This window comes from Pristis pectinata, chromosome 2 (assembly GCF_009764475.1).
Source record: "Pristis pectinata isolate sPriPec2 chromosome 2, sPriPec2.1.pri, whole genome shotgun sequence".
Taxonomy (NCBI): domain Eukaryota; kingdom Metazoa; phylum Chordata; class Chondrichthyes; order Rhinopristiformes; family Pristidae; genus Pristis; species Pristis pectinata.
This window is the reverse complement of record NC_067406.1, coordinates 2,142,526-2,167,465: the sequence shown is the minus strand read 5'-3', so window position 1 is coordinate 2,167,465 and position 24,940 is coordinate 2,142,526. Positions and strand designations below refer to the sequence as shown.

The 24,940-nt window shown below is 52.5% G+C and overlaps 1 protein-coding gene across 5 annotated transcripts in view; it reads left to right on the top strand.

Annotated features, from left to right (window-relative positions):
* Positions 1–24,940, top strand: part of alms1 (ALMS1 centrosome and basal body associated protein) — a 54,999-nt gene that overhangs the window by 26,658 nt on the left and 3,401 nt on the right. For 3 of the 5 annotated variants that reach the window (XM_052010389.1, XM_052010387.1, XM_052010391.1), the window contains 8 exons: positions 6,113–7,208; positions 10,132–10,257; positions 10,337–10,477; positions 13,729–14,576; positions 17,548–17,689; positions 19,018–19,236; positions 20,097–20,353; positions 22,550–22,724. In XM_052010389.1, coding sequence (XP_051866349.1) covers positions 6,113–7,208; positions 10,132–10,257; positions 10,337–10,477; positions 13,729–14,576; positions 17,548–17,689; positions 19,018–19,236; positions 20,097–20,353; positions 22,550–22,724 — 3,004 coding nt within the window. The remainder of the gene's footprint in view (positions 1–6,112; positions 7,209–10,131; positions 10,258–10,336; positions 10,478–13,728; positions 14,577–17,547; positions 17,690–19,017; positions 19,237–20,096; positions 20,354–22,549; positions 22,725–24,940) is intronic. The other 2 variants (XM_052010388.1, XM_052010390.1) reach the window with 2 other exon arrangements.

Here is a 24,940-nt window from a genome sequence, read left to right as displayed (position 1 = left end):
AAGTCCTGCCCTGAAGTGTTTGATTGACAGTGTTACAAGAGCTTTACTAAGTCAGTTGACCCATTTAGCCCAGAGTTAATGAATTGATTAAATTAAATAAATTATTTTAACATGGGCATGGCAGGGAAGGTGATGTATTGCAGCTGCAGGATGTGGGAGCTGATGGAAATTGTCTGGCAACCATGGAAACCACATCATTCTTCAGTGTCTGCAGCTTGAGAAACTGGCTGAGAGTTGATGAGCTAGAGTCTGGGATTGGACACTCTGATCCATCTGGGAGGAGGGGAGTTTGTTTCAGGACGCAGACGTATTTTTTATATTAAGCTCTATAGAATTGGTCATTCAAGGGGGATGGTCTGGGGTAACTGAGTGAGGCAGGTATGAAGATCCAGCAGTAGCACTGGAGGAGCCTCAAGCTTTTGCCCTTGCTCTTTAGGTACTGGGGAACCACTGAGTAGATGGGACAAATGAGGAAGATCTGCTGAAGGGATAGTTTATGGTTTATTACTGGAGCCGCTTGCAGTTCACACAGGGTCAGTGAGATCAGAAAGTTGAATGGGTGGCTCAAAGATTGATGGAGAAATAGGTTTGAATTCATGGGCACTGGCACCAGTACTGGGAAAGAAGCACGCTGTTCCCTTGGCACTGGCTTCACTTGAATCAGACTGTAGACTGTGTCCTTGCAAATCTTGTAACTGGCTTTAGACAAAGTAGAGGGATGTGGGGTTGGGTTCTGGTTCTGGGAGTTTGAAGGGTGTGTGGGCTTTGATGAAAGGAAATTAAATGTGAGAATGTTTGGAGAAAGGACAAGGCAATAATGCAAGGACCAAATAGGTAATGTTACCCGAGTCTGTCAGGAAGGGCAGAGCACTCAAACGTAAAAGTATACCTGCAATTAGTGGAACAAAATGGAAAGACAAATAGAAATAAATGAGTGCAGTTTCATAGCCTTTGCAGAGATGTGCTTGCAAAGTGACCAGGGTTGGGAATTAAATATTCCAGAATACTAAACATTTAAATGAGAAAGGCAAAGTGGAAAAAGGTGGACAGCACTGGTTATAAAAAGTGGGATGAAGACAGCAGAAGGGAAGGGTTTTAGCTCAGAATATCAGGATGGCGAGTCTGTTTGGGTGGAGCTAAAAAGCAGCAAGAGGCAGAAAACATTGTTGGGAGTTGTCTAGTGGCTCCCAAGTAGTTGTGGTAATGTTGGGCATTGTATAAATCAGGAAATTAGAGGGACATATAGCAAGGGTCAAACAATAATCATGGGGAACTTCAATCTACATACAGACTGAATTAATCAAATTAGCAGTGTGTGGAGGATGAATTCACTGAGTGTGCAAGGGATGTTTTCCAAGTCAGTTGTGCTGAGGGACCATTGAGGAGCAGGATATATTAGATCTAATGTTGGGTTCATCGATGAGCCGGTAGTAACAAGATTGTGCAAAGTTGACGTGGAATTACAAAAGGGAAATTTATTAGCTTTTTGTGGTTCTAACTAGCAAAAGTGATTTTAATAGGCTATCCATCGCAATATTAAATGGAACTGGAGTTAACTAATCCCCTTCACCATTTCTAATATAGTTTGATACACTCATCTACACCTTCAGTCACCAAATGACGATTAAGACAAGTTGCAGATAAGATCCTTCAGATCAGCAAATGACATAAAAACTTAAGTAAAAAGAGGCCTTAAATCTGAATAAAGCAAACAATGAAGGCATGAGGCGTGAGTTATCTCTGGTAGATTGGGTAACCACATTAGGAGGTACAATGGTAAGCAGGCAACAGCTAGAACTTAAATAATTGGTACCAGGTTTACACACAATGAAACCAAATGGGTAGAGTGACTAAGCAGTGGCTAGAAGAGAAGTTAAAGCTTGTCCCTCAGTAGTGATGGAGAAGGAAAAACTGGGAGAATGGAATCCTTAATGGAAGTGGGCTGTCGTGAAGTGTGGTCCCAGCTGTGGGAGTCTGTGGTCTTCTGGTGGATCACTAACCTTTCCCGGAGGTGGAGATGGAGAAGTTGAGGAGGGGAAGAGAAGAAGTACAGGTATGGAAGCTGACACAAGCAGAACAGATGCATTATTTAAAAATGAGACCAGAGCAGAAATTGGAAGCAGAAGCAAGGAAAGTTTTTAGTTCTGTGCAAGAGCTGGAAGCTGCACTGATACAGTCGTTGCTGTACCAGGAGAAGAGGTGAGGGAGAGGAGCTGAGTGGACAAATCTGTGGTGAGGACCAACCATCCAAATTTGGACAGAGTTGGTGTTCCTACCCACTGAATTGGGAATTGCATGCTTGGGATCTCGAGCTGTTTCCAGCTGAAAGCGGCACTCGTTTCCCCACCCTTCCTTCTCCTGTCAGCTGTGAAAATCCAGCTGAATAAAGCTATGTCCCTCAGTGAGAGCTCTGCATGTTTGGGCAGCCTTCAGTAAACAGAGGGGCAAGTCTGGACCTGACCTGTGCCGTCAGAGGAGAAAAGTGTACAGCAGAGCTGGGTGTAGACCCAACCAGTGCAGTGTCTGCACCCGAGCAGTCAACATTGTGTTTCTATGCCTGCAGGGTAAGTTGTTCTTTTCCTTATCTGATGTGTGTTGTCTTTCTGTTCCCGAGTTTCCTAGTCTGTCAACTGCGCTAATCCACGCCAGCCATATCCACTGAGAATATATCCTTCTTCAATGACCTCGTAATTTGTCTGGAGATGTAAGAGACTGCAGATGCTGGAATCTGAAGCAGCAAAGAATCTGCTGGAGGAACTCAGCGGCATGGGCAGCACACGTGGGGGAGAGAACAATACTGGCCACCTCCTCTCCCCCACAGGTGCTGCTCGACCCACTGAGTTCCTCCAGTAGATTGTTTGTTGCTTTTCATTTGTCTGATCAGACTCCCTGGTTTAGTTTGTGCTGTGTGCTTGTTTTTTTTTAACTGGATGTAGGTGGAAGGTCCACTTTTCCTTTTCTAGTTTGGGGTGAAATCTGTGTCCCCTACCACCCCCCCACCCTGCTGTGACCTTCTCGCTAACTCCATAACGTCATGTTCCTCTGGCTGTCACTCTCTACCATACTGTACAATCAGCATTAGCACACTTCGAAGCCTCTATTCAAAGCCCTTTTGCCGGCCCACTTCTAAACCACCCAAACACTGTACCATTGGCTACAGTGTGGTCGTTCCTCTGACTTTGGAAGGTAGCAGATATAACCCAGTCACCAAAGGACGCGGAGAGAAAACTGTGCATCGCCTGGTCAATGGGAAGGAAATTGCAAGAAGCTGTTATTACAGAAGTTGTAATGGAACACTGAAAATAATAATAGCATTGGATAGAGTCGACGTGGATTTATGTAAGGGAAACCATCTTTGATAAATCTTAGTTTCTTTGTGGTTAATAGATTAGATGAGGGAAGCAAGTGAGTGTGAAGTATTTGGACTTTTGGAGGCCTTTTGATAAGGTGTCACGTGGGATTAAACAAAGTTAGAACACGTGTTGGGGGTGATCTTCACTGGTACAAACTGAGAATTACTCAACCGACAGAACAGTAGGAGTAAACAGCTCATATACAGTGAGGTGCCACAGGGGTTGGTGCTCGGGTATGTTAGTGATTGGATGTGGGGGGACCAAGTACAATACTGATGATATACAGTTGGGTGACAGCATAGAGTGTGAGAAGAACGCAGAGTGTTGTTCCCATTGAAGCAGACAAAATTCTTACTGCACTTCAGGACGGAAGCAAAGTAAAGAGTAGGCCATTCGGGGCTGAGATGAGAAATTTCTTCACTCAGAGGGTGGTGAATCTTTGGAATTTTCTTGGCCAGAGGGCTGAGGAGGCTCAGCTGTGGAGTATATAAGACAGTGGATACTGAGGCAATGCAAGGACATGGGGACGGTGCAGGAAAGTAGTGTTCAGGTAGAAAATTTTACTGAATCCCACTGAAGGTAGAGTAGGCTGGCCCAGTCCTGCTTTGGTTCCTTATGTCGTGATGTCGTCTCTGTGGCTCCATTCCCTTCTCTTGATGGATTTGGAATTCTTCCTTTTGATTCTTAAAGAATGTATCCAACTGCAGACTAGTATTGTGGGATCTGATCTCTGCCCTTGTGCTGTAGTCACTGCTGTCTTGTTCTTTTAATGCATAATATCTGTGATTTGGTTATGATCCATTACCATGCATTGTCTTCATAGAACCATGGAATTTTACAGCTCAGAGACCATTTAAGGTGAGAGGGGGTAGGTTCAGAAGAGACCTGAGGGGTACGTTTTTTACTCAGAGTGGTGGATGCCTGGAATGTGTTGCCTGATAGGGTGGTGGAGACAAACTCATTGGGGGCTTTTAAGAGGAGCTTGGATGGGCACGTGAATGAGAGGAAAATAGAGGGATATGGGCATTCTGCAGGTAGAAGGGATTAGCTATGTTGGCACAACATTGTGAGCCGAAGGGCCTGTTCTGTGCTGTACTCCTATGTTCTAAGAGGGCATGTCTCAGATGGTGAGGGTCTTTAGTGATGGATACTGCCTCTTGAAGATGTCCTCGATGGTGGGGAGAGTTGTGTATGTGATGGAGCTGGCAGTCTACAAATCTCTGCAGCCTCTTGTGATCCTGTGCATTGGAGGCTCCACACCAGGCTGTGATGCAACCAGTCAGAATGCTCTCCACCGCACGTCTATAGAAATTTGTAAGGGTCTTTGGTAACATACTCAAACTCCTAATGAAGTAGAACTGCTGGCCTGCCTTCTTCAGTGTTGGGCCCAGGGCAGATCCTCTGAGATGTTGACGCCCAGGAACTTGAAGCTGCTCACCCTTTCCACCGCTGACCCCTCAATGAGGACTGGTGTGTGTTCTCCCGACTTCCCCTTCCTGAAGTCCACAATCAATTCCTTGACATTGAGTGCAAAGTTGTTGTTGCAACACCACTCAACCAGCCAATCTATCTCACTCCTGTACGCCTCCTTGTCACCACCTGAGATTTTACCAACAACAGTGGTGTCATTGTCGAATTTATAGATGGCGTTTGAGCTGTGCCTAGCCACACGGTCATGAGTGTAGAGAGGGTAGAGTAGTGGGCTAAGCACGCATCCTTATGGTGCACCTGCGTTGATTGTCAGCAAAGAGGTGTTACTACCGATCTGCACTGACTGTGGTCTCCTGATAAGGAAGTCGAGGATCCAGTTGCAGAGCGAGGTACAGAGGCCCAGGTTTTGAAGCTTGTTGATTAGCACTGAGGGGATGATGGTGTTGAATGCTGAGCAACACCAGTACTAGGTGAATGAAGGAGGCTGACTGTCTCCTTGCCCAAGGACCCACCACAATACAGCTGGAGACACTGGGTGAGGCTGGCACTCGTGACACATCCCAAACTCATCGCTGTTTGCTGATGCTGGGCCTGAGTGTGCTGCACTCGGACAGACTCACCAGTGCAGACTTCTTCATTACAGGCACGGATCCCTTCAGCCCCAGCTGCCCGGCCGTAAGTTGCCGTGTTTTCAGTGTGTAATCCCTTCTGGTGTGTGATCTACCCACTGCTGTTTGGTTCACAAGGTCCTGAGGATTGCCTGCTTGAGTTTTCAGCTGTGTCCCTCTCCCTGGAAGGAGCATGCTTTGAGTTTGTGCTGACCCGCATGCACTGGAGGTCAGTGTTGTGCTCCTTGTGTGGTGAAGTCCTCTAGGGAGGGGAAGGGGAGATTACTCCGGGGCGTGGCCTGTAGATTTGCTGTGTGAATGTGGCGATGATTCTCTAACCATGGTGGGTTGACACTTAATTCATAGTGAGGGTGGGGAATTGTTTTGTTAATCCTCTTGCTGTGGTCCTGAGTGAGGTGTGATGGTCAACACTCACAGAAGGCTTTAGGAAAGCCTTGTTATTGTGGAGACAACATGACAGCTGAGAATGCTGCCCTTGTGTACTGCTGTTAGCTCCTGGAGGGGAGAAACCAGGAGATGACCAGGGAATTCTCTCTGCTGGCAGTTGGTAGGAATGGAGAAGTATGGTAAAGTGGAGATATCTAACAGGAAAGGCCTGTGTCCTTGCTGTATGACTCTGACTCTCAGCCTGTGCTCTGGGTGCTCGGGGTGGGTGGGGCTCTCGGGGAGCAGACGAAGTGACATTTGTGTCTCTGACAGGGTGCATGGTCGGCGGAAACTGGGGATTTATCACCGACATCGTCTGCAGACACCGGCTGGCCTGCCCGCCCCCTCACAACGTTCCTCTCCCTCAACACAGCAAGCTCCCAGATCTACACCCAGCTCCAGAACCTATCGGAGAAGCGGTTTGAGAGCAGGGTGCAGCTGCGGACATCCGTGGGGTGGGACATGGACAGCCTCCTGGAGGCTGTGGACGCAGGCCCCCCTGCCACTGACTGCTCCCAGTCTGCCCGGCCCATCACCGCCATCACCTTCTCCTCTTGCAGGAGGCCCCCTTCTGCTAGCCACCCGCCTACGACTCCCCTCCTCGCACCCCCACCTGCTGACCATGAGGAGCCCCCTGCCCACCTGTTGGAGGCTGAAGTACCGGGCGCAGAGCCGACCCAGTCCCCCAAGCCCACGGTCAATGTCGAGGAGGCGCAGTGCCCACAGAGTGACTGGGGCCAGGGGGATCAGCGTGCTGCCAAGCCCAGTGTGATGGGACAGAGCCTGGCAGAGGTGGTCCTCGAGGCGCCTGACCCCGACCCTGTCCCCCTCCGCTCTCCCACCAGGACCGTGATGTCCCACGTCAGGGTAACCCTGTCTCCCAACCGCCCCAACACCTCCACAGTCTGCTCCGGGAGACCCCCCTCTCCCTCGGGGAACCCCCTGTTTCTGGCCAGAGACGGCCAGTGGACAGGCAGGGACTCGGGATTGCAGCCCTCTCCACCAGCTCACCACCCTGCCCTGGGAACAGCCTGCAACGGGCCCCCCTACCCTCCGGTGCCTATGCCTGTGCCAGCCTTCTGCCCTACCTTCCCTCCCTTGTTCGACCATGCCTCAGAAGCCAAGTTCCCCAGCACTGGACAACCATTTGGCCAGGACGGTCTGGAAGTGAGGACTCGCACTGCACAGGACGGCAGCAAGGTGGACGTGTCCACTCAGACGTGTGGACCGGCTCCAACACTCCCGGCAGGATCTTCGCCCAAACAGAGGCAGGGCCAGGACTTGGCAGCTCAGACTGAGAGAACTCCGTCCATCCTGGCTCCAGTGACTGGAGGGACCACTGCCGTCTCTGGCCGTGCCTCGACTACAGGTGAGGGGCTGAGAAGGGGTGGGGGGGTGTTGTCTGATGCTGGGGACTTCCACCAGCATAGAGTTGGGAACCAACGTCATTAGGAGAAGACATTAGAGATGGAGGGGAAGGTTTCTTTTTGGGGAAGGGGGAGACGATAGAAGTATTTAAAATGATGGAGGAGTCTAGACTGGGAGTCTGCTCCCATTGGCGGAGGGGTCGAGACCTTGAGCTCACAGGTATCAAACGGGAAGAGAATTAAGAGTCAGAGACACGAGACTGCAGATGCTGGAATCTGGAGCAATACACAAAGGAGCTGGGGAACTCAGTGGGTCAAGCAGCATCTATGGAAAGAATTAAGAGTGATGTTTCCTTTAAGCGTGTGGTTGGAATCTGGATCTGCAGGTGTGGTGGGGCAGGTTCCATTGGGGCATTCATGAGGGAATTGGATAAATACACAGAGGAAATATTTGGAAGGCTCTGGGAGTTGGGGGGAACCAGAACTAATAAGTTGTTCTGGTAAAGAGCTGGTGTGGGCACTGTGGGCTGATTTGGCATCCTGTAACATTCTGTCTGGGTGGCAGACTAACCAGCTGAGAAGAAGCACCATTCTTAATGCGAGGCCTGTAGCCATTGATGACTTATATCTACCAGTGAGCTTTGAGGTCGGCACAGTGTGAGTGGGCAGGATCTGGGATAGCGTTGTGCTAACCACGTGGGTGAATGCAATGGGAAAGCAGGGTGGGTAAATGGTAAATGGTGGGAGTCAGAGGGGTCCAGGGGTACTTGCACACAGGGTTTGGTACAGCTGCAGCAAGCAGCAGGGAAGACACATATATTGCCTTTATCACAAGGGGCTAACTACAGTTGGGTGTGGGAGCTTAGTGGTTAAGTTAGTGCACTCGCTGTAAAGGAGCTTGGATTGATGATCTGGAGATGTGGGTTGGAATCACACCAGGGCAAATATAAATTTTGTTAATTGAACAAGTTTCATTTGATTGTTGTTAAAACCTCTTTTTGTTTTTACACTATTGGAGGACAGGAAAGGTAAGGGTCTCTGGAGTTCAGACGAATGAGAGGTGATTGCACTGAGAGATCTAAGCTCTGAGACCAGGTTGCTGCTGGAGAGAGCCAACCACTGCAGCCAGAGGGAGCACGGTCTGTGGAAAGTGCCCAACCAGCTGTCCTGAGGTAGTCCTTGGGACAGGGAGCGGGGGCCCGGCCTGTCCCGGGGCAGGGAGTGGGGGCTTCTGGGGAAAGTGACCTGAGACTGTCCCCCCCCCCACCCCGACTGCAGATGAGGAGAAATTCCTCACAGAGAGCTGCAAAGGCTCTAAAGCACATTCTGGGCAAAGGTTGAGAGCTGCTCGGACACGCAAAGAATGTGCGGACAAGGGCAATGGATTCGTGAAGGGAAAGCAGCTGCTGACGTTGAATGGGGGACAGTCTTGAGGGGTCAAATGGTCTGCTCTTCATTCTATGAAAAGAGGACACTTGTTACCGAGTCAGGGGTGTGGGGAACGGTAGGAGAGTGGTACTGAGGCCAAGCTTACATCAGTCATGGTTCCATTGAAGAGCTCCTGCGCCACCTCTCCACATGTGGAAATCTGATATTTAGTCTCCTAGGCAAATGGTTAATGCAGATTGTGAATGGCCAGGAACCGAGTACAGATCCCAGTAGTTCCCAGTACTTCCACCACACACCCCAATACTTCACTGTTTCTTAATTTTACCCAAACCCTGCTTTGCATTGCTGTAATTCTGTCAGTGTTGCCACTTCCAACTTTCGTTTGTGTATCCAATGGTTTTATTGCCTTGACTACAAAGCTGGTGTATTCAGCCTGTGGTCTGCTCCCTCCAGTCTGTGTTCCTGGGGTATCTTTATGGGCCTGGTTTTTGCCTAAGTTACTGGAGTGTTTGTAAAAGAGGGAGGGGCTGATTTTCTGTTGTTACTGGGCTCATTATGGAATAATGCATTTCCCGTGCAAGCATCACACTGTTTGTGACATCACCTGCAAGAACTCTGGATGTTACCGTGCTGATGGAGGTTGCAAAATAACGCCCGGACCAGGAGTGGGTTGTAGGGGGGTGGGGTCTTGGTTCCAGGGAGTCTGCTGCCCACAGGGGCTGGTGGGGTCAATGTCTGGGCCTAGGGGCTGGGGGTGGGGGAGGGGGGGCAGTCTGGTGTCTGGGCCTGTGGACTGGGGGTGGGGAGGGGGGCAGTCTGGTGTCTGGGCCTGTGGATGGGGTGGGGGAGGCAGTCTGGTGTCTGGGCCTGTGGACTGGGGGTGGGGGGGGCCAGTCTGGTGTCTGGGCCTGTGGACTGGGGGTGGGGGGGCAGTCTGGTGTCTGGGCCTGTGGGGTGGGGGGCAGTCTTATGTCTGGGCCTGTGGGTGGGGGGCAGTCTGGTGTCTGGACCTGTGGACTGGGGGTGGGGGGGCAGTCTGGTGTCTAGGCCTGTGGACTGGGGGTGGGGGGGGGCCAGTCTGGTGTCTGGGCCTGTGGGGGTGGGGGCAGTCTGGTGTCTGGGCCTGGGGGCGGGGGGTGGGGGGGGCAGTCTGGTGTCTGGGGGTGTGGACTGGGGGTGGGGGGGCAGTCTAGTGTCTGGGCCTGTGGACTGGGGGTGGGGGAGGCAGTCTGGTGTCTGGGCCTGTGGACTGGGGGTGGGGGGGCAGTCTGGGCCTGTGGACTGGGGGTGGGGGGGCAGTCTAGTGTCTGGGCCTGTGGACTGGGGGTGGGGGAGGCAGTCTGGTGTCTGGGCCTGTGGACTGGGGGTGGGGGGGCAGTGTGGTGTCTGGGCCTGTGGGGGTGGGGGGCAGTCTGGCCCTGGGGGGGGGGTGGTGCCTGGTGCTGGGGCACGTGGTCTGGTAAGTGGGGTTGAGAGGGGGATCGCCTCTCTGTTCAGCCCTGAGGGGTAGACTACAGTGTGTCCTCTTTCCCACAGATGTTCCCCTGATGTTGCCCTACAAACCTTCTGGCAGCTCCAAGCTGTTCTACGTACCCAGCTCCGGGACAAGGCGTAGGTTTGGCCTGGTGGATTCTGAGAACAGCAGCGAGACTTACCGAGCAGGTCAGCCCTGGAACTTTTAATGTCTCTCTGCAGGTTCTGGCATTGTGGTTTCTGATCTGGGCTCTCTTTCACCTCCCAGATTCACGTGACATACCTCCCCCAAGCCTCCCATCCCAAGTACCACCACCAAGAGGCTACACCACCTTGAGCAAAGGAACCGCGCACCGAGATAGTAGGAAGGCTGCAACCTCGAACGTGACCAGGGGCAAGGAGGAGAGAGGTGAGAATGTGGGAAGGGCAGGCACCTCAGTGTGGACAGATGAGTGGATCATCTAGGACTGAGAGGGTCTGATATCTACCCACCGGGCATGGAAATGGTTTAGGAGCGGAGACCATTCGGATTGTGAGTGTCCTGACTGGAGTAAAGAGGATAAAAAATGATGATCAATCTTTGTGAAACGTGGAGAGATTGGATAGGCTGGGCTTGTTTTCCCTGGAGTGACAGGCTGAGGCGTGACCTGACAGAGGTGTATAAGATTATAAGAGGCATAGATGGGGTAGATAGTCAAAATCTCTTTCTCAAGCTAGGGGGATCAAAAACAAGAGGGCATCGGTTTAAGGTGAGAGGAAGGAGTTTTAAAGGGGATGTGAGGGGTCAGTTTTCACACAGGGAGGGGTTGATATCTGGAACGTGCTGCCAGAGGAGGTAGTGGAATCAGGTACAATCACTACGTGTGACAGGCATTTAGACAGGTGCTTGAATAGGCAAGGTGTAGAAGAATACGGTCCTAATGTGGGTAAATGTAGATGGGCAAAAAGGTCAGCATTGATGTGGTGGGCCGAAGGGCCTGTTTCAGTGCTGTACAACTCTATAAATGTTAAAGGAAGCTTTGTTCTTCCTCGGGCCACATCTGTTACTGAGGGGCCTGTGCTTATTGCCTGTCCCCCTTTGCCCGAGAAGGTTGCAGGACCTGCCCAATATGAGGGTGTACCACACCGGCAGCAGCACTGAAAGATGAATTTTGGTAGAATGTGAAAAGAGGCGAGAAGGAGAGTTTGGATGTCGGTTGGGTGTGCTCCACAGAACCCCTCCTTCCCCTAGTGTCAGCTCCAGGAAGAGCCAACAGAACAGACAGAGACTTCTTTCAGGACCAATCAAGGGTTCCTCAAGGGAAATTTTCTCTGACCCTTGAGGAAGATCAGTGACCATGAGGTCCACACCTAGGGTCCCACTCGTGCTCTACACACAGAGATCGGGCACAGCCAGGATATGCACCACTCTGGACCACGGTGATTCCTTTCTTACTGTGGGCAGATAATTCATTGCAAGTCTGGATGACCCTCGGTTCCCTGATATGACGAGATGGGCTCTTGACCTCACAATCTACCTCGTTATGACCTTGCACCTTATTGTCTGTCTGCACTGCACTTTCCTGTAGTTGTGACACTTTACTCTGTCATTGTTTTTACCTTGTACTACCTCAATGCACTGTGTAATGAATTGATTTGTACGAATGGTATGCAAGACAAGTTTTTCACTCTACCTTGGTACAAGTGACAATGATAAACCAATACCTTTATAAAGTGACCCTCATGACAACTGACCTCTACTTAGCCACGCTGCGGGCTCTCAGACCTCTCTAAAGCAAGAACGGGAAACAGGAGTGAGCCAAAACATTTAAGGTGTGGTCAGTGCCACGCCTTGTCCACTGACCTAAGTCGGTGTAGAATATATCCTGACTGAGCACCCACAGCCTCGGAGACAGGGCTTAGAGATTCACCACCCTGCAAGTGAAGAGATTTTCCATTTTGGTCCTAATTCTCTCCTCTCCTCCCCTCTCATCGGGCAGAAGATACAAAGGCCCGAAAGCACATACCACCAGGCTCAAGGACACCTTCTATCCCACTGTTATAAGACTATTGAGTGGTCCCCTGGTACGATAAGATGAATTCTTGACCTCACAGTCTACCTCGTTATGGCCTTGCACCTTATTGTCTGCCTGCGCTGCACTTTCTCTGTAACTGTAACACTTTATTCTGCATTGTTTTTCTTTGTACTACCTCAATACACTGTGTAATGAATTGATGTGTATGAACAGTTTGTAAGACCAGTTTTTTACTGTACCTCAGTACGTGTGACAATAATAAACCAATTGACCAGTTTTAAGTGTCTCTGCCCTATCTGGGCAGTGTGCCACTAGTTCTCAGCTCCTCAGTGTGAGGAAACAGGCGTTATCTACCAACTAATCACTGAGGGTCTGTCCCCACAGGAGCACATTCCCAATCGTCTTTTTTTTATTGGTTTACTGAGATTTCTTTGAAGCCTGTTCATGCTTTCTTGTGACGTTAAAGATGGTTGCCTTCGTCCTGCCTCTAGATATCAAGCCCAGCACTGAAATAATGATCCAGTAGTGTAGTACCTGGTAAATGGAGGTTGTTGCTCTTTATTCATGCCTCTTATCCTTAAATCTGTGCTTGTGGCTTGAACCCAAGACCATCTAACTGAGGTTTTTTTTAAACCAGTCGCTGGAGCTCAGAAGATCCACCCATATAGAAAGCCTTGAAAACTCGTGAAGCAGACAATGTTGAAACTGGAGTGTCTGATCAGATTTAACTTTAAAATTATAAAATGTTTTTGGTGAAGTGGGGAGGAGTTTCCTATAAATGGGGAGTTGGTGTTGGGAGGTTATCGCTTTACTGTAATTTTATGGTGAGTTTCAAAGGAATGGCTTTACCTGGAGGGTTGGAGCAATGAACTGTCTGTATCTCGGTGTGTTTAATGAAGCCACCACCATCGTTGAAGGAAAAGTTAAGTACATTTTTGAAGCAGATGATGGTTTGGGCCCATGGGGAGAGTCGGCACTAAGATTAATTTGGCTCTGATGCACCACATCTTGCTGACTCCTGTGTCAGGGAAAAGGTGCCTGTAGGGATTGAGTATCAAACCCAGTTTGACAACGAGTCTCAGAGACACCAGCACAGGTGGCTGAAAGCTTGATCAAAGATGCAGCTTTTAAATGAGGCCAGAGGGGTTTAGGGAATGAATTCCGGAGCTTGGGGCCTTGACAAATGCCAGTGGTGGAATGATTTGAATTTGGGGATTGTGCCAGGGCTGGATTCCTGCTGTCCTTGCCCTTTCGGGAGGTGTATGTGACTCCAGACCCACTCAGTGTGACTGCCATAGCCCTCCAGACCAGAGTCCAGGGTCACTTGGGGATAGGCAGTGACACGTAGACCTCTGAAAGATGGTGGTGGGAAGTGGTCATCAGGAAGGGAGGTGGGGAGACGTTCAACCTGGAAACAAGACTTGTAACTGGGAGTCAGTGTACAACTGTGTGTGTGAGTGTGAGAGGAGGGGGGTAGGAGGGGTGTGGGTGGAATGGGGTGGGGGGAGAGGAGGGGGTGGGTGAAGTGGGGGGAGAGGAGGGGGTGGGTGAAGTGGGGCGGAGGTGTGGGTGAAGTGGGAGGTGTTAGCACACAGCCCCCCTCCCACTTTGCTGTACTGCTTTACACTCTGCTCTGTCCCCACAGGTGCCAGACATCACCAGAGCCCCCACACACAGGGGGCAGGGGGCTTCGCCAGCCTGAAGAGGCGAGACCTAGGAGGCGGGGGTGCCCATCCTGGCTTGGAGCCCAGGGTGAGGAGTGCCCCAGGGACAGGGAGCAGGAGGCCTTGGCGTCACCCGGAGGAGAGGCAGCGAGAGGCAGGCAGCCGGCGGGAGGCCTGGCTGGGCTCCTGGGAACAGGAGGGGGAGCTCCGTCTGTCATACAAGGAGCGGGCGAAAGCTGCAGCCAGGAGCGGCCGCGGACAGCCGGCCCCCGAGACCGGCACTGACCCCGGAGATGGCCGCGGACAGCCGGCCCCCGAGACCGGCGCTGACCCCGGAGATGGCCCCCGCAGCGCGTTGGACGAGCTGTGGGAGCGCTTCAAGCAGAGGCAGAGGAGGCAGTGCAGCCTGAGCTCTAGCACGGCCAGCGAGCTGTCGCTGCTGCAGCGGCTCGACCGGCTGGCTCAGTTCCTCAGGAACCCGCCACTGCCCCCCCACCGCCCGGACACGCCCAGCTCTGCCTCACTGGCCGAGATCTCCACTGACCGCATCCGAGACCTCCTGGAGCAGTGGCGGGACACGGACACCGGCAGCAGCCCGGCGGACGGGATCCTGGCCAGCCCGGTGGACTCCAGCGGCCCGGTGGACTCGGCCAGCACGGCCTCCACCATCGACACTGCCCGCCTGATCCGAGCCTTCGGGCCGGAGCGCGTGCTGCCCCTCTCCCGCCTCTACAGTGCCATCCAGCAGCAGAAGGAGAGCTCGGCTCACAGGAGGGAGCGGCAGAGGAGGGGCGAGACCCGGTGCCCAGGAGCTCCGGTTTCCCAGCAGGTCAGTGTGGTTTTTCCTCCCCCACCCCCAGCTGATGCAGCTGCCCTTCACTCCAACCGTGGTGCACTCTTGGCCCTCACTGAACAACCAATGAGGATTGGTCACACACTCCTCCACCCTGGGGGGAGAGAGAGAGAGGAGACCACTCGGCCCCTCCAGACTGTTCTGTTCCTTCATTCAGTGAGATTGTGGCTGATTTGATTCCATCTCCTCACCTCGGTTCCCCAGCTCCCAACGCGTCTCCCGCAGGGACCCTGCGACGTCCCCCAACGCATCTCCCGCAGGGACCCACCAAGGTGGAGGAACAGAGGGATCTTGGGGTCCACGTCTATAGATCCCTCAAGGTTGCCACACAGGTTGATAGGGTTGTTAAGAAGGTGTATGGAGCGTTGGCCTTAGTCAATATCACTTAGCCGGGATATTGAGTTCAAGAGCCGCGAGGTGATGTTGCAGCTCTATAGAACTCTGGTTAGACCACACTTGGAGTATTGTGTTCAGTTCTGGTCGCCTCATTATAGGAAGGATGTGGAAGCTTTAGAGAGGGTGCAGAGGAGATTTACCAGGATGCTGCCTGGATTGGAGAGCATGTCTTACGAGGATACGTTGAGTGAGCTAGGGCTTTTCTCTTTGGAGAGGAGGAAGATGAGAGGTGACTTGATAGAGGTGTACAAGATGATAAGAGGCATAGATCGAGTGGACAGTCAGAGACTTTCCCAGAGTGACAATGGCTAACACGAGGGGACATACTTTTAAGGTGATTGGAGGAAGGTATAAGGGGGATGTCAGGGGTAAGTTTTTTTACACAGAGAGTGGTGGGTGTGTGGAACGCACTGCCTGCAGAGGTTGTGGGGGCAGATACATTAGGGACATTTAAGAGACTCTTAGATAGCCACATGAATGATAGAAAAATAGGGGGCTATGTGGGAGGGAAGGGTTAGATAGATCTTAGAGCAGGATAAAATGTCGGCACAACATTGTGGGCTGAAGGGCCTGTACTGTGCTGTAGTGTTCTAGGAATAGGCCCTCCTGCCCACGGTGTCTGTGCCGAACACAATGTCGAATTAAACTAAATCCCTTCTGCCTGCACGTGATCCATATCCCTCCAGTCCCTGCACATTCATGTGTCTGCCTAACAGCCTCTAAACACCACCTCTGTGTCTGCCTCCACCACCTCCCCTGGCAGCCCTTCCAGGCACCCACCACCCTCTGTGTGTACAAAAAAACCTTGCCCCGCACATCTTTGAACCCCCCCACCTTGTGCATTTCCACCCTGGGAAAATGACTCTGACTGTCTACCCTATCTCTGCCTCTCATAATTTTATAAACTTCTGTCATTCCTCTCCTCAGCCTCTGCTCCAGAGAACACAATCCTAGTTTGTCCAACCTCTTAACACATCACTTAACAGCGGCCTACCTATGTTCCTTAACACGTCACCCATCAAAAACCTACCAGTGTGAATTTTTCCATTGATTCCCTCCTAAGTCGAAGGGAGTGTCCCAGTATAACTGCAGTAAATGTTTTACTTCTCAAATCCTGCAAGAGGATTTGAGAAAGGTGTCTTCCTGCAGTTATAGTGGGACTTGTGAATGTGGGCACGGCTTTAAGGTAACGGGGGGGGGGGGGGGGGGGGGGGCGGGGGCGGGGGCGGGGGGGGGGAGTTCAAGGGAGATGTCAGAGGGAGGTTTTTCACCCAGAGAGTGGTTGGTGCATGGAATGCGCTGCCTGGGGTGGTGGTGGAGGCTGATACATTGGTCAAGTTCAAGAGATTGTTAGATAAGCATATGGAGGAATTTAAGATAGAGGGATATGTGGGAGGAAGGGGTTAGATAGTCTTAGGTGAGGTTTAAAGGTCAGCACAACATGGTGGGCCGAAGGGCCTGTATTGTGCCGTATTGTTCTATGGTACCTGGAGCACTGTGTATAACTTTGGTCTCCTTACCTAAACAAGGATGTGCTTGCTGCAGAGGCAGTGCAGACAAGGCTCTCTAGATGGGGCTGGGGGTTGTGTGAGGAGAGATCGACGGGACTGGATTGTCTTGGATTTAGAGAGATTTCATTGAAAGTTGTGAAATTGTTACAGGCCTCGACAGGCGGATGTCGGGAGGGTGTTCCCCAGCTGCTGCCACGGTCTCAGAATAAGGGTTGGCCATTTAGGACTGAAGTTTCTTCATGGAGTGATGAACCTGTGTAATTCTCTACCCGGAGGCTCGCTCATTGAATTCATTCAGAATAGAGGTCGATAGGTTTCTGGACATTGAAGGAAATGGCACTGATTTAGATCAGCTGTGACCTTGATGAAGGGGAGGCAGACTTGAGGGGCTGAATGGCCTTCTGTGTAAGTGAGGGGTCTGGCCTCATCACTGAATGCCCTGCCTCTGATTTTGTTTGGCCCTTGTTCTAGACTTGCCCCAGAACACTCTGTACTCCCAACACCTCCTCGACTCACCTACAACTGAATTCTGCTCCGATCCAGTGCTGTGGCTGGACCTGTAGCCTGCCCCTGAGTACTGCCCCACTTACACATCCTCCCTGAGGGCTGGTGACCAGGGTGAGGTGTAACCCCGCCCCAGGAGTGATGCAGCCCCTCGGTAATGGCCTGTGGTTCTCGGCTCACCTCGATCATCCCTGCACCAAAATAGGGGACATTGCCCACTGACGCTCTCAATTGCCCAGCCCCTCTCAGCACAAATACCCAACCCTTCACGTGTCTCTGTCCCCATCTCGCTGCGCAAAGCCTCACCCTGACCCCCACACGCGGCCCGACCTGGACCAGCAATGTCACTGGTGGTCAGCTGGTCAGTCTGGCTTGGTGACCTTGCTGGGGGGTGTTTCTGTGATTTCCCTCGCCGTTCCCTCTCCCATCCCGCTGCCTGTGCCGTGTTCCCGATCCCACTCTCTCTAGGTGTCGTGACTACCGCTGTGTGGCAGGGCAGATGACGTTCCGCTGCATCTTGGTGCCCCCCCCTGCAGGTCTCCACACCACAGGCTCTCACCGTCTCCTCTACCACCTCTGACTCTGCACGAAGACCATCCGCTCGACCAACCCGCCGCCCGACCAGCCGGCTCGTCAACAAGAAGGGCACGCGTCTCGTCAATCAGGGGGTGCAGGCAGGTCAGTGAGAGCAGGGCACACTGCTCGCCCACCTCCCCTGATTCGTCCTTCCGTTAGACTTGTCTGAGACCACAACAAACCGCAATGGGCACAGGTGTCTCGGCTGTACGCACAACAGATTTAACACATCCGGAACAACAGAGCAATACTGAACACTGAGCAGTCCCGTCTTTCTGGGGCTTCCCCTCTGTGACAGTGGTGCAGTCAACTGCAACCTCTCTTCCTGCTCTCACTTCCTCTCCCTCACTCCATACTTCGCTCACTTTTCTGTTTGACCTTGTGCGGTAACAAAATCTCCTGAACTCATCCGTTCACTAAATGTCAACACTTTGTTTTGTTACCGGCCTTTGCAGATTGAGCTGTTCCTCCTCGCGCTCCCTACAGACTGAGCTACTGCTTGCCTGTGTCCCTCGCGCTAATTACCTGATGTTCTGTTAGATATGTTGTCTGCTATGGCTTTGGAGACATCACTCTGTCCTTCTCTCTGTCACTATTCTGGCCCTGCTTTGCCTGTCTCGGGTTCCCTACCCTGTTAGCGTGTTCCTGGGGAAGTTATGGTGATGATTCTGTCCCAGGTGATTTGTCTGCTCCAACACCTCGGTCTGAATCAGTGCCCTTCACGTAACTCACCACATTTGCTTTCTGTGTGTCTTTTGTTTTAATGCATGGTGTGTTTGCTTTAACAATGCCCACAACACTCTTCGATGTTGAAGCACTCGGGCGTCAGAAGGATTTTTTTCAACCCTACTTGCCATCCCTGGGTAATGAACGAGTTCTCTTTTTACAGGAGTCCATAGGTTGATTCTGTCTGTGTCAAAAAATATACAAAAATCCCTCCAAACACTAACCACACTTCCACAGTATTGCAATGAATGGCATCAAAAACACAACATCCTGATAAGGAAGGAATGGTTGGGGGGGGGGGTGGGGGAGGTGGAGGTGGCGGGGAGGGAGCCTATTCTGCCATTCGTAGGAACGAGTGTTTGTATGTACTTCAGAATTTACTAACATGGGAGCTTGTTCATATGTAAAGGTGTCCATAAGTGGGGTGTTCACAACCCAGGAACGGCCTGTAGAACCTTTCACTGATTGTTAAAGCTGCCTCCTCTACCGCCTCATCTAGGACCCTGGTGCTGGGTCTCAACCTGAAACATCCAGCAGTTCCTCTCCCCCCACTGACTCACTGTTCACCCAGTAGCTAGATTTTTGCTCCAGCATCTGCAGTGTCTTGTCTCCCTTGGCTTCTCTCATTGCCCCCCAAGCCCCCTCATTGGCCCTCCCCCTGTCCCCCACTTTCCTCAGTTGTGACAGCTGCTGTCTTGTGTCAGGCTCTCTGGAGATAGTCCCAGGTGCCACGAGGAGACAGACCCGTGACGTGGGTGTGACCTTCCCTTCGCCGGATTCGGAGGTGACCCTGCACCAACTGGTCGGGCACTGGGACTGCTCGGCCTCCCCCAGCAAGCAGCCAGCCACTGGTCCCAGGGACAGGAGGAGGAAGGGCGTCTCCCAGACCGACAGGAGGCCCAGAAAAGGCAGTAGGGCACCAGGTAAGGGACGTCGGCTGTCCGGTACAGTGCTGGGAGTCTGACCGAGATCCACAGATCATTCAGGACTTTATCAAGGGTTGGCAGACTTGGGCTGAATGGCCTCTTGCTCCTGTGTGCCAGTTTTGAGGGACAGAGTGGTCTCCTGTTCTTGTAGTCATAACACCCATTTAGCCCGCTCCCCCAGCCCGCAGCAGACCCTCAGGGTGTCAGCCTGTCTCCAGTCTCAGTGGTGACTGCTTGTACCTGGTGGTTGTTGGGGAGTGGATCCACCTATCCTCACCCTCCGTAAACACCCACACCTCCATTCCACAACTGGAGAGGGCATTGAGCGGCACAGCGGGTAGTGCTGCTGCCTCTCAGTCCCAGAAACCTGGGTTCGATCCCAACCACCGGCGCTGTCTGTGTGGAGTTTGCACGCTCTCCCCTTGACTGCGTGGGTTTCCCCCAAGGGCTCCGGTTCCCTCCCACATCTCAACGGTGAGCGGGTCGGTGGGGTAATTGGCCGCTGTAAATTGCCCCCAGTGTGTGGGTGTGGGGTGGAATGTGGGGGGAATGAGATGGGAGGGGTGTAAATGGGTGTCTGACGGTCAGCATCGACAGTGGGCCGAAGGGCCTGTTTCCATGGTGTATAACACCGTTCATCTCTTCCCCTTGCACCCCTGCCTATTTTGTCAGAACCACTTTAGTCCCCTCAAAATCGGGCAGAGTTCAGATGGGAGGGTATCCCGGTGTGTTTAACATTGGGATTTAGGGGGCTGAGTCTGCAGGTGATGTAATGTTGGGGTTCAGTGTATCCATGTGATGTGCTGGGGGTCTCTCCCTGGAGTATGGTTAACCTGTGTGTGTTTCTCTCCCACCAGCTGTCGCCTGGTACATCCCTGCCCACGAGCTGCAGGGGGACTGGAGGAAGGAGAATGTTCCTGTACCCAGGCACCGTCCCGTCCACTCCTGGGCTCAGCGAGAGCCAGTCTCTGGGCTGTGGAGGGAGCCCCTCCGACAGAAACACGTGCAGGAGCACTGGGCCTGCGAGGAGGGGGGCAGCTGGGCCCCACCACCAGCTCCGGAGCAGGGAATCCGGGAGCAGTCCCCCTCCACCCTTGTCCCCCTCACCCTCAGGGTAAGGATGCGTGGTGGAGCAGCCCGTACAGTCATCGATGCGGTCCATGTGTGTGAGGGTGATGCTGCAATACTGAGCTAGGGGGTGCTGGGGGTGGGGGAGTGTGTGAAGGGGGGAGGAACCCAGTCTCCTGTTGTCTGACTGCCAGTCCCTGCTGCTGTCGCCAGACTGTGGGTGGGCAGTACGTTCCTGCTTCACGCTGTGCTGTCCTGGGCAGCAGTGTCCCCAGACTGGGTCAGCTAACTCCCTCTGGCTCACCTGGGTGGTTTGGTAAACCGTGCTGGGCACTTACCAAGGTAAAGTTGAAATCCCCAAGAGGGCTGAGTGATGTAAACACAAGACCGTTTCTCCAGGGCGATGTTAACACCGGATTGTACAGTAATCCTCTGCATTAACTACAAGTCTCAGAATTCTGAAAACAGATTTCACTCAGGCAACACACGTGCGCGCGCACACTCAGCCGGGACCTCCCGGGGCCACCCGCTTCAATTCCACATCCCACTCCCACACTGACGTGTCTGTCCACGGCCTCCTGTACTGCCACAGGTTGGAGGAACAACACCTCGCATTCCGCCTTGGCAGTCTCCAACCTGATGGCCTCAACATCGATTTCTCCAACTTCCAGTAAACCCTCCCCCTTTTTGGTTTTCTTCCCTCATTCCTGTGGCTTCCTCTCCCTTCCCCTGCCCTCGTGACCTGCCCATCCATTCCCCACCTCCTTCCCTCTATTCCACGGTCCACTGCCCTCTCCTACCGGATTCCTCCTCCTCCAGCCCTTTGCCTCTTCTACCCATCACCTCTCAGCTTCTTACATCTCCCCCCCTTCCCCACCCTCCTACCTTGCCCCCTCACCTGGACTCACCTGTCCCCTGTCAGCCTGTGCTCCTCCCCCTCCCCCGACCTCCTTATTCTTGCTTCTGCCCTCTTCCTGTTCAGTCCTGATGAAGGATCTCTGCCCGAATCGTCGACGGTTCATTTCCCTCCGTGGACGCTGCCCGACCCACTGAGTTCCTCCAGCATTCTGCGTGTGTTGCTCCAGATTCCAGCGTCTGCAGAATCTCGTGTCTCCAGATTCCACTCGGGAACATACTTGGTGAGGTTGCTCACAGACACCAAAGGGTTAAATCTGTGATGATGGGGGATCTCGTAGACTGCCCATCTCCTCATCACCATCACCCCCCCCCCACACACACACACACACACACACACAGAGCCTGACCCGCTGAGTTCCTCCAGCAGCTCATTTTTTTGCTCAAAACAAATGTTGATGTTCTGGAACAGGGTGTGGTGTCCACAGAGGCTGGTGTTCCAGCACCCAGGTGATGACACAAGATCTTCATCAGTCACATGTACATCGAAGCACACAGTGAAATGCATCATTTGCGTAGAGTGTTCTGGGGGCAGCCCGCAAGTGTTGCCACGCTTCCGACGCCAACATAGCACGCCCACAACTTCCTAACCCGTACGTCTTTGGAATGTGGGAGGAAACCGGAGTCCCTGGAGGAAACCCACACAGACATGGGGAGAACGTACAAACTCCTTACAGACAGCGGCTGGATGCCCCACCTCACCAGCATTCTGAAGGGCTGGTCTGGTACATTTCTGCCCTTAACCCTGTCCTGTACAAGCGGAGGACAGTGTGAGCCATCCCAGCCAGACACAGGTTCCTGCCAGGGTGAGGCAGCCCTTCCCTCCCTCACACTCTCTCTCTGCCAGGGTGAGGCAGCCCCTCCCTCCCTCCCTCTCACACACTCTGCCAGGGTGAGGCAGCCCCTCCCTCCCTCACACTCTCTCTCTGCCAGGGTGAGGCAGCCCACACTGCTGGAGTACTGTCCGTGCACCGATCTCCTGGCTCTGTGCTCTCTCCAAGTCCTGCTGAATAGGTGTCTGCCCTCCACATCAGAGGTGCTGATGCACTTCCTCCTCCCCAGGTGGGGCCCTGTGGGTGGTCAAGCAGACCATCACCTGGGCTCATTTGGTAACTGGCTGCATCTGGATTTTCTGATGGGTCATTAGTGTGTTTGACCACTCTGGACAGCGTGTGGGTGAGGAGACTGGCGCTCAGTCTGGGGGTGGGCTGGGGTGGCGAGGTTCCTGACTGGTGGTCGGGGTGTGGTGGGGGATACATCCAGTGCTGGTCCTGTTGTGCCCTCTGTCCATCCACGTTTCCCTCATCTCCCCCCCCCCCACCGCCAGGAGGCCCTGAGCATGAACAGACCCTGGTTCATCTCCCACTCCCAGGAGCGGGTGCGCCGCCTCGCCTTGCTGACGGAAGAGAGGAAGTTACAGAGCATCCTGCAGAGTGAGAGGGACAGGTTGTTCAACCAGCCCCCATCCCGGGGCTTCCGGGACCAGAAGGGCCGGCAGCCAGGTGAGTGCTGATGTGGATCATTGTCGTGCGCACCCAGGTCCGGTGAGATACTTTGTTTTGCAAGCCATCCATACAGATCATTTCAAAACATAAGTACTGTGTGGCAGTGCAAGGGAAAGAACAGTAACAGAATGCAGAACATAGTTGGGCCTTCACTGGCTTCTGCTGCAGTTCCTGCTCACCTCCAGACTACCGTCAGCAACAAACAGGCCGCTGGAGGAACTCAGTGGATTGAGCAGCATCTTTGAGGAGGGGGGGAAGAGGAGGAATTGTCAAAGTTTTGGGTCAAAACCCTGAGTCCTGATGCAGGGTTTCGACCCAAAATGTCAGCAATTGCTCCCACCCCCACAGATGCTGCTTGACCTGCTGAGTTCCTCCAGCAGACAGTGTGTTGCTTCAGATTCCAGTGTCTGCCGTCTCTTGTCTCCTGTTCCTTCAGCCTCCCTGTTGGTGGAGAAACCAAAGGTAGATTTGCAGACTGCTTTCCTGCGCACCTCAATCAGTGCGCGAGGGCGGCTCAGCCGTCTGCCACATTGATTCTGCGGCCCACTCCAATCTGCCTTAGAACATAGAACACTACAACACAGTACAGGCCCTTTGGCCCACAATGTTGTGCCGACATTCTATCCTGCTCTAAGATCTATCTAACCCTTCCCTCCCACATAGCCCTCCATTTCTCTATCATTCATGTGTCTATCAAGAGTCTCTTAAATGTCCCTAATGTATCTGCCCCCACAACCTCTGCCGGCAGTGCGTTCCACACACCCACCACTCTGTGTAAAAAAAACTCACCCTTGACATCCCCCTTATACTTTCCTCCAGTCACCTTAAAATTATGTCCCCTCGTGTTAGTCATTGTCGCCCTGGGAAAATGTCTCTGACTGGCCACTCGATCTATGCCTCTTATCTTGTGCACCTCTATCAATTCACCTCTCATCCTCCTCCTCTCCAAAGAGAAAAGCCCTAGCTCGCTCAACCTATCCTCATAAGACATGCTCTCCAATCCAGGCAGCATCCTGTTAAATCTCCTCTGCACCCTCTCTAAAGCTTCCACCCTTCCTACGATGAGGCGACCATAGCTGAACACTTAGACAACCTTCCTTGCTATTCACAACACCAACTTTTGTATTATCCACTAACTTACTAATCATACGCCCTACATTCAGATCCAAGTTGTTAATATATATCACAAACAACATGTCCCAGCACCAATCCCTGCTGTACACCACTGGTCACAGACTTCCAATGAGAAAATCATCCCTCCACCACTATCCTCTGCCTTTTATCACCAAGCCAGTTCTGAATCACATATGCTTTAACCTTTTAAGGCAACCGTCAAATGCCTCACTGAAGTCCATATGGATGTGGCAATCTGAAATATAAAGCATTGGAGATATTCAACAGGTCGAGCAGCATCTCCGGAGAGAGGAAAACTGAGTTAATGTTACGGGCAGATGACCTTGCATCAGAAATGACTACTTGAGACAAAACAGGAACATTCAACACTTTCAGATAACTAGGCTCTCGTGTGTCAGACCTGGTCAAGGTCATCCACTTTGGTCTTTTCTCTTTTCACAGATGCTACTTGATCTACTAGCGTTCCCTGTGTTTCAGTTTTCCAATAACTGCTGTGTTCTGAATCTCACATTTCCAGCACTGCTTTTAACTCTCATCTGCCCCAGTTCAGCTCCCTCCAGAGAAATTAGCATCTGAACGAACGGTATGCAGTTTGTCCTGAACTGCTCCAGTGATGCCCCATGTAACCTGGAGGAACCACATCTCCTTCTGCAAGTTCAGATAACCAGCCTTCCAGTTCTGGAGCAAGGTCATTTTCCTGTTCATCAGTCCAGCCCTCTCCATACACTGCCTGACCTGCTGGTTATTTGCATTATTTCTACTTCTGTCTCAGATTTCCAGAGTTCTACCCCTCGCAGTTGCCGCATTCCTTTTGTCTTCTTTATGGTCCCTTTAACACCTTCATAAACAAGATCGTTCTGAGAGCACGTCATCTCCTCCATCTCCATCCTGACACTCTTCCTCTGCCTTCCCCAACCCCCCGTCCTCACTGCACCCACTCCCTCTGTCCATTCTCACTTCTCCAGTTGTGATGGAAGGTTAATCCTGTTTTCCCCCCACCCCCACCCCCACCCAGAGCCAACAGCTGAGCTACAGCAGACCCTCACACCCAGAGAGGACTAATCGTATCTTTGGGAACA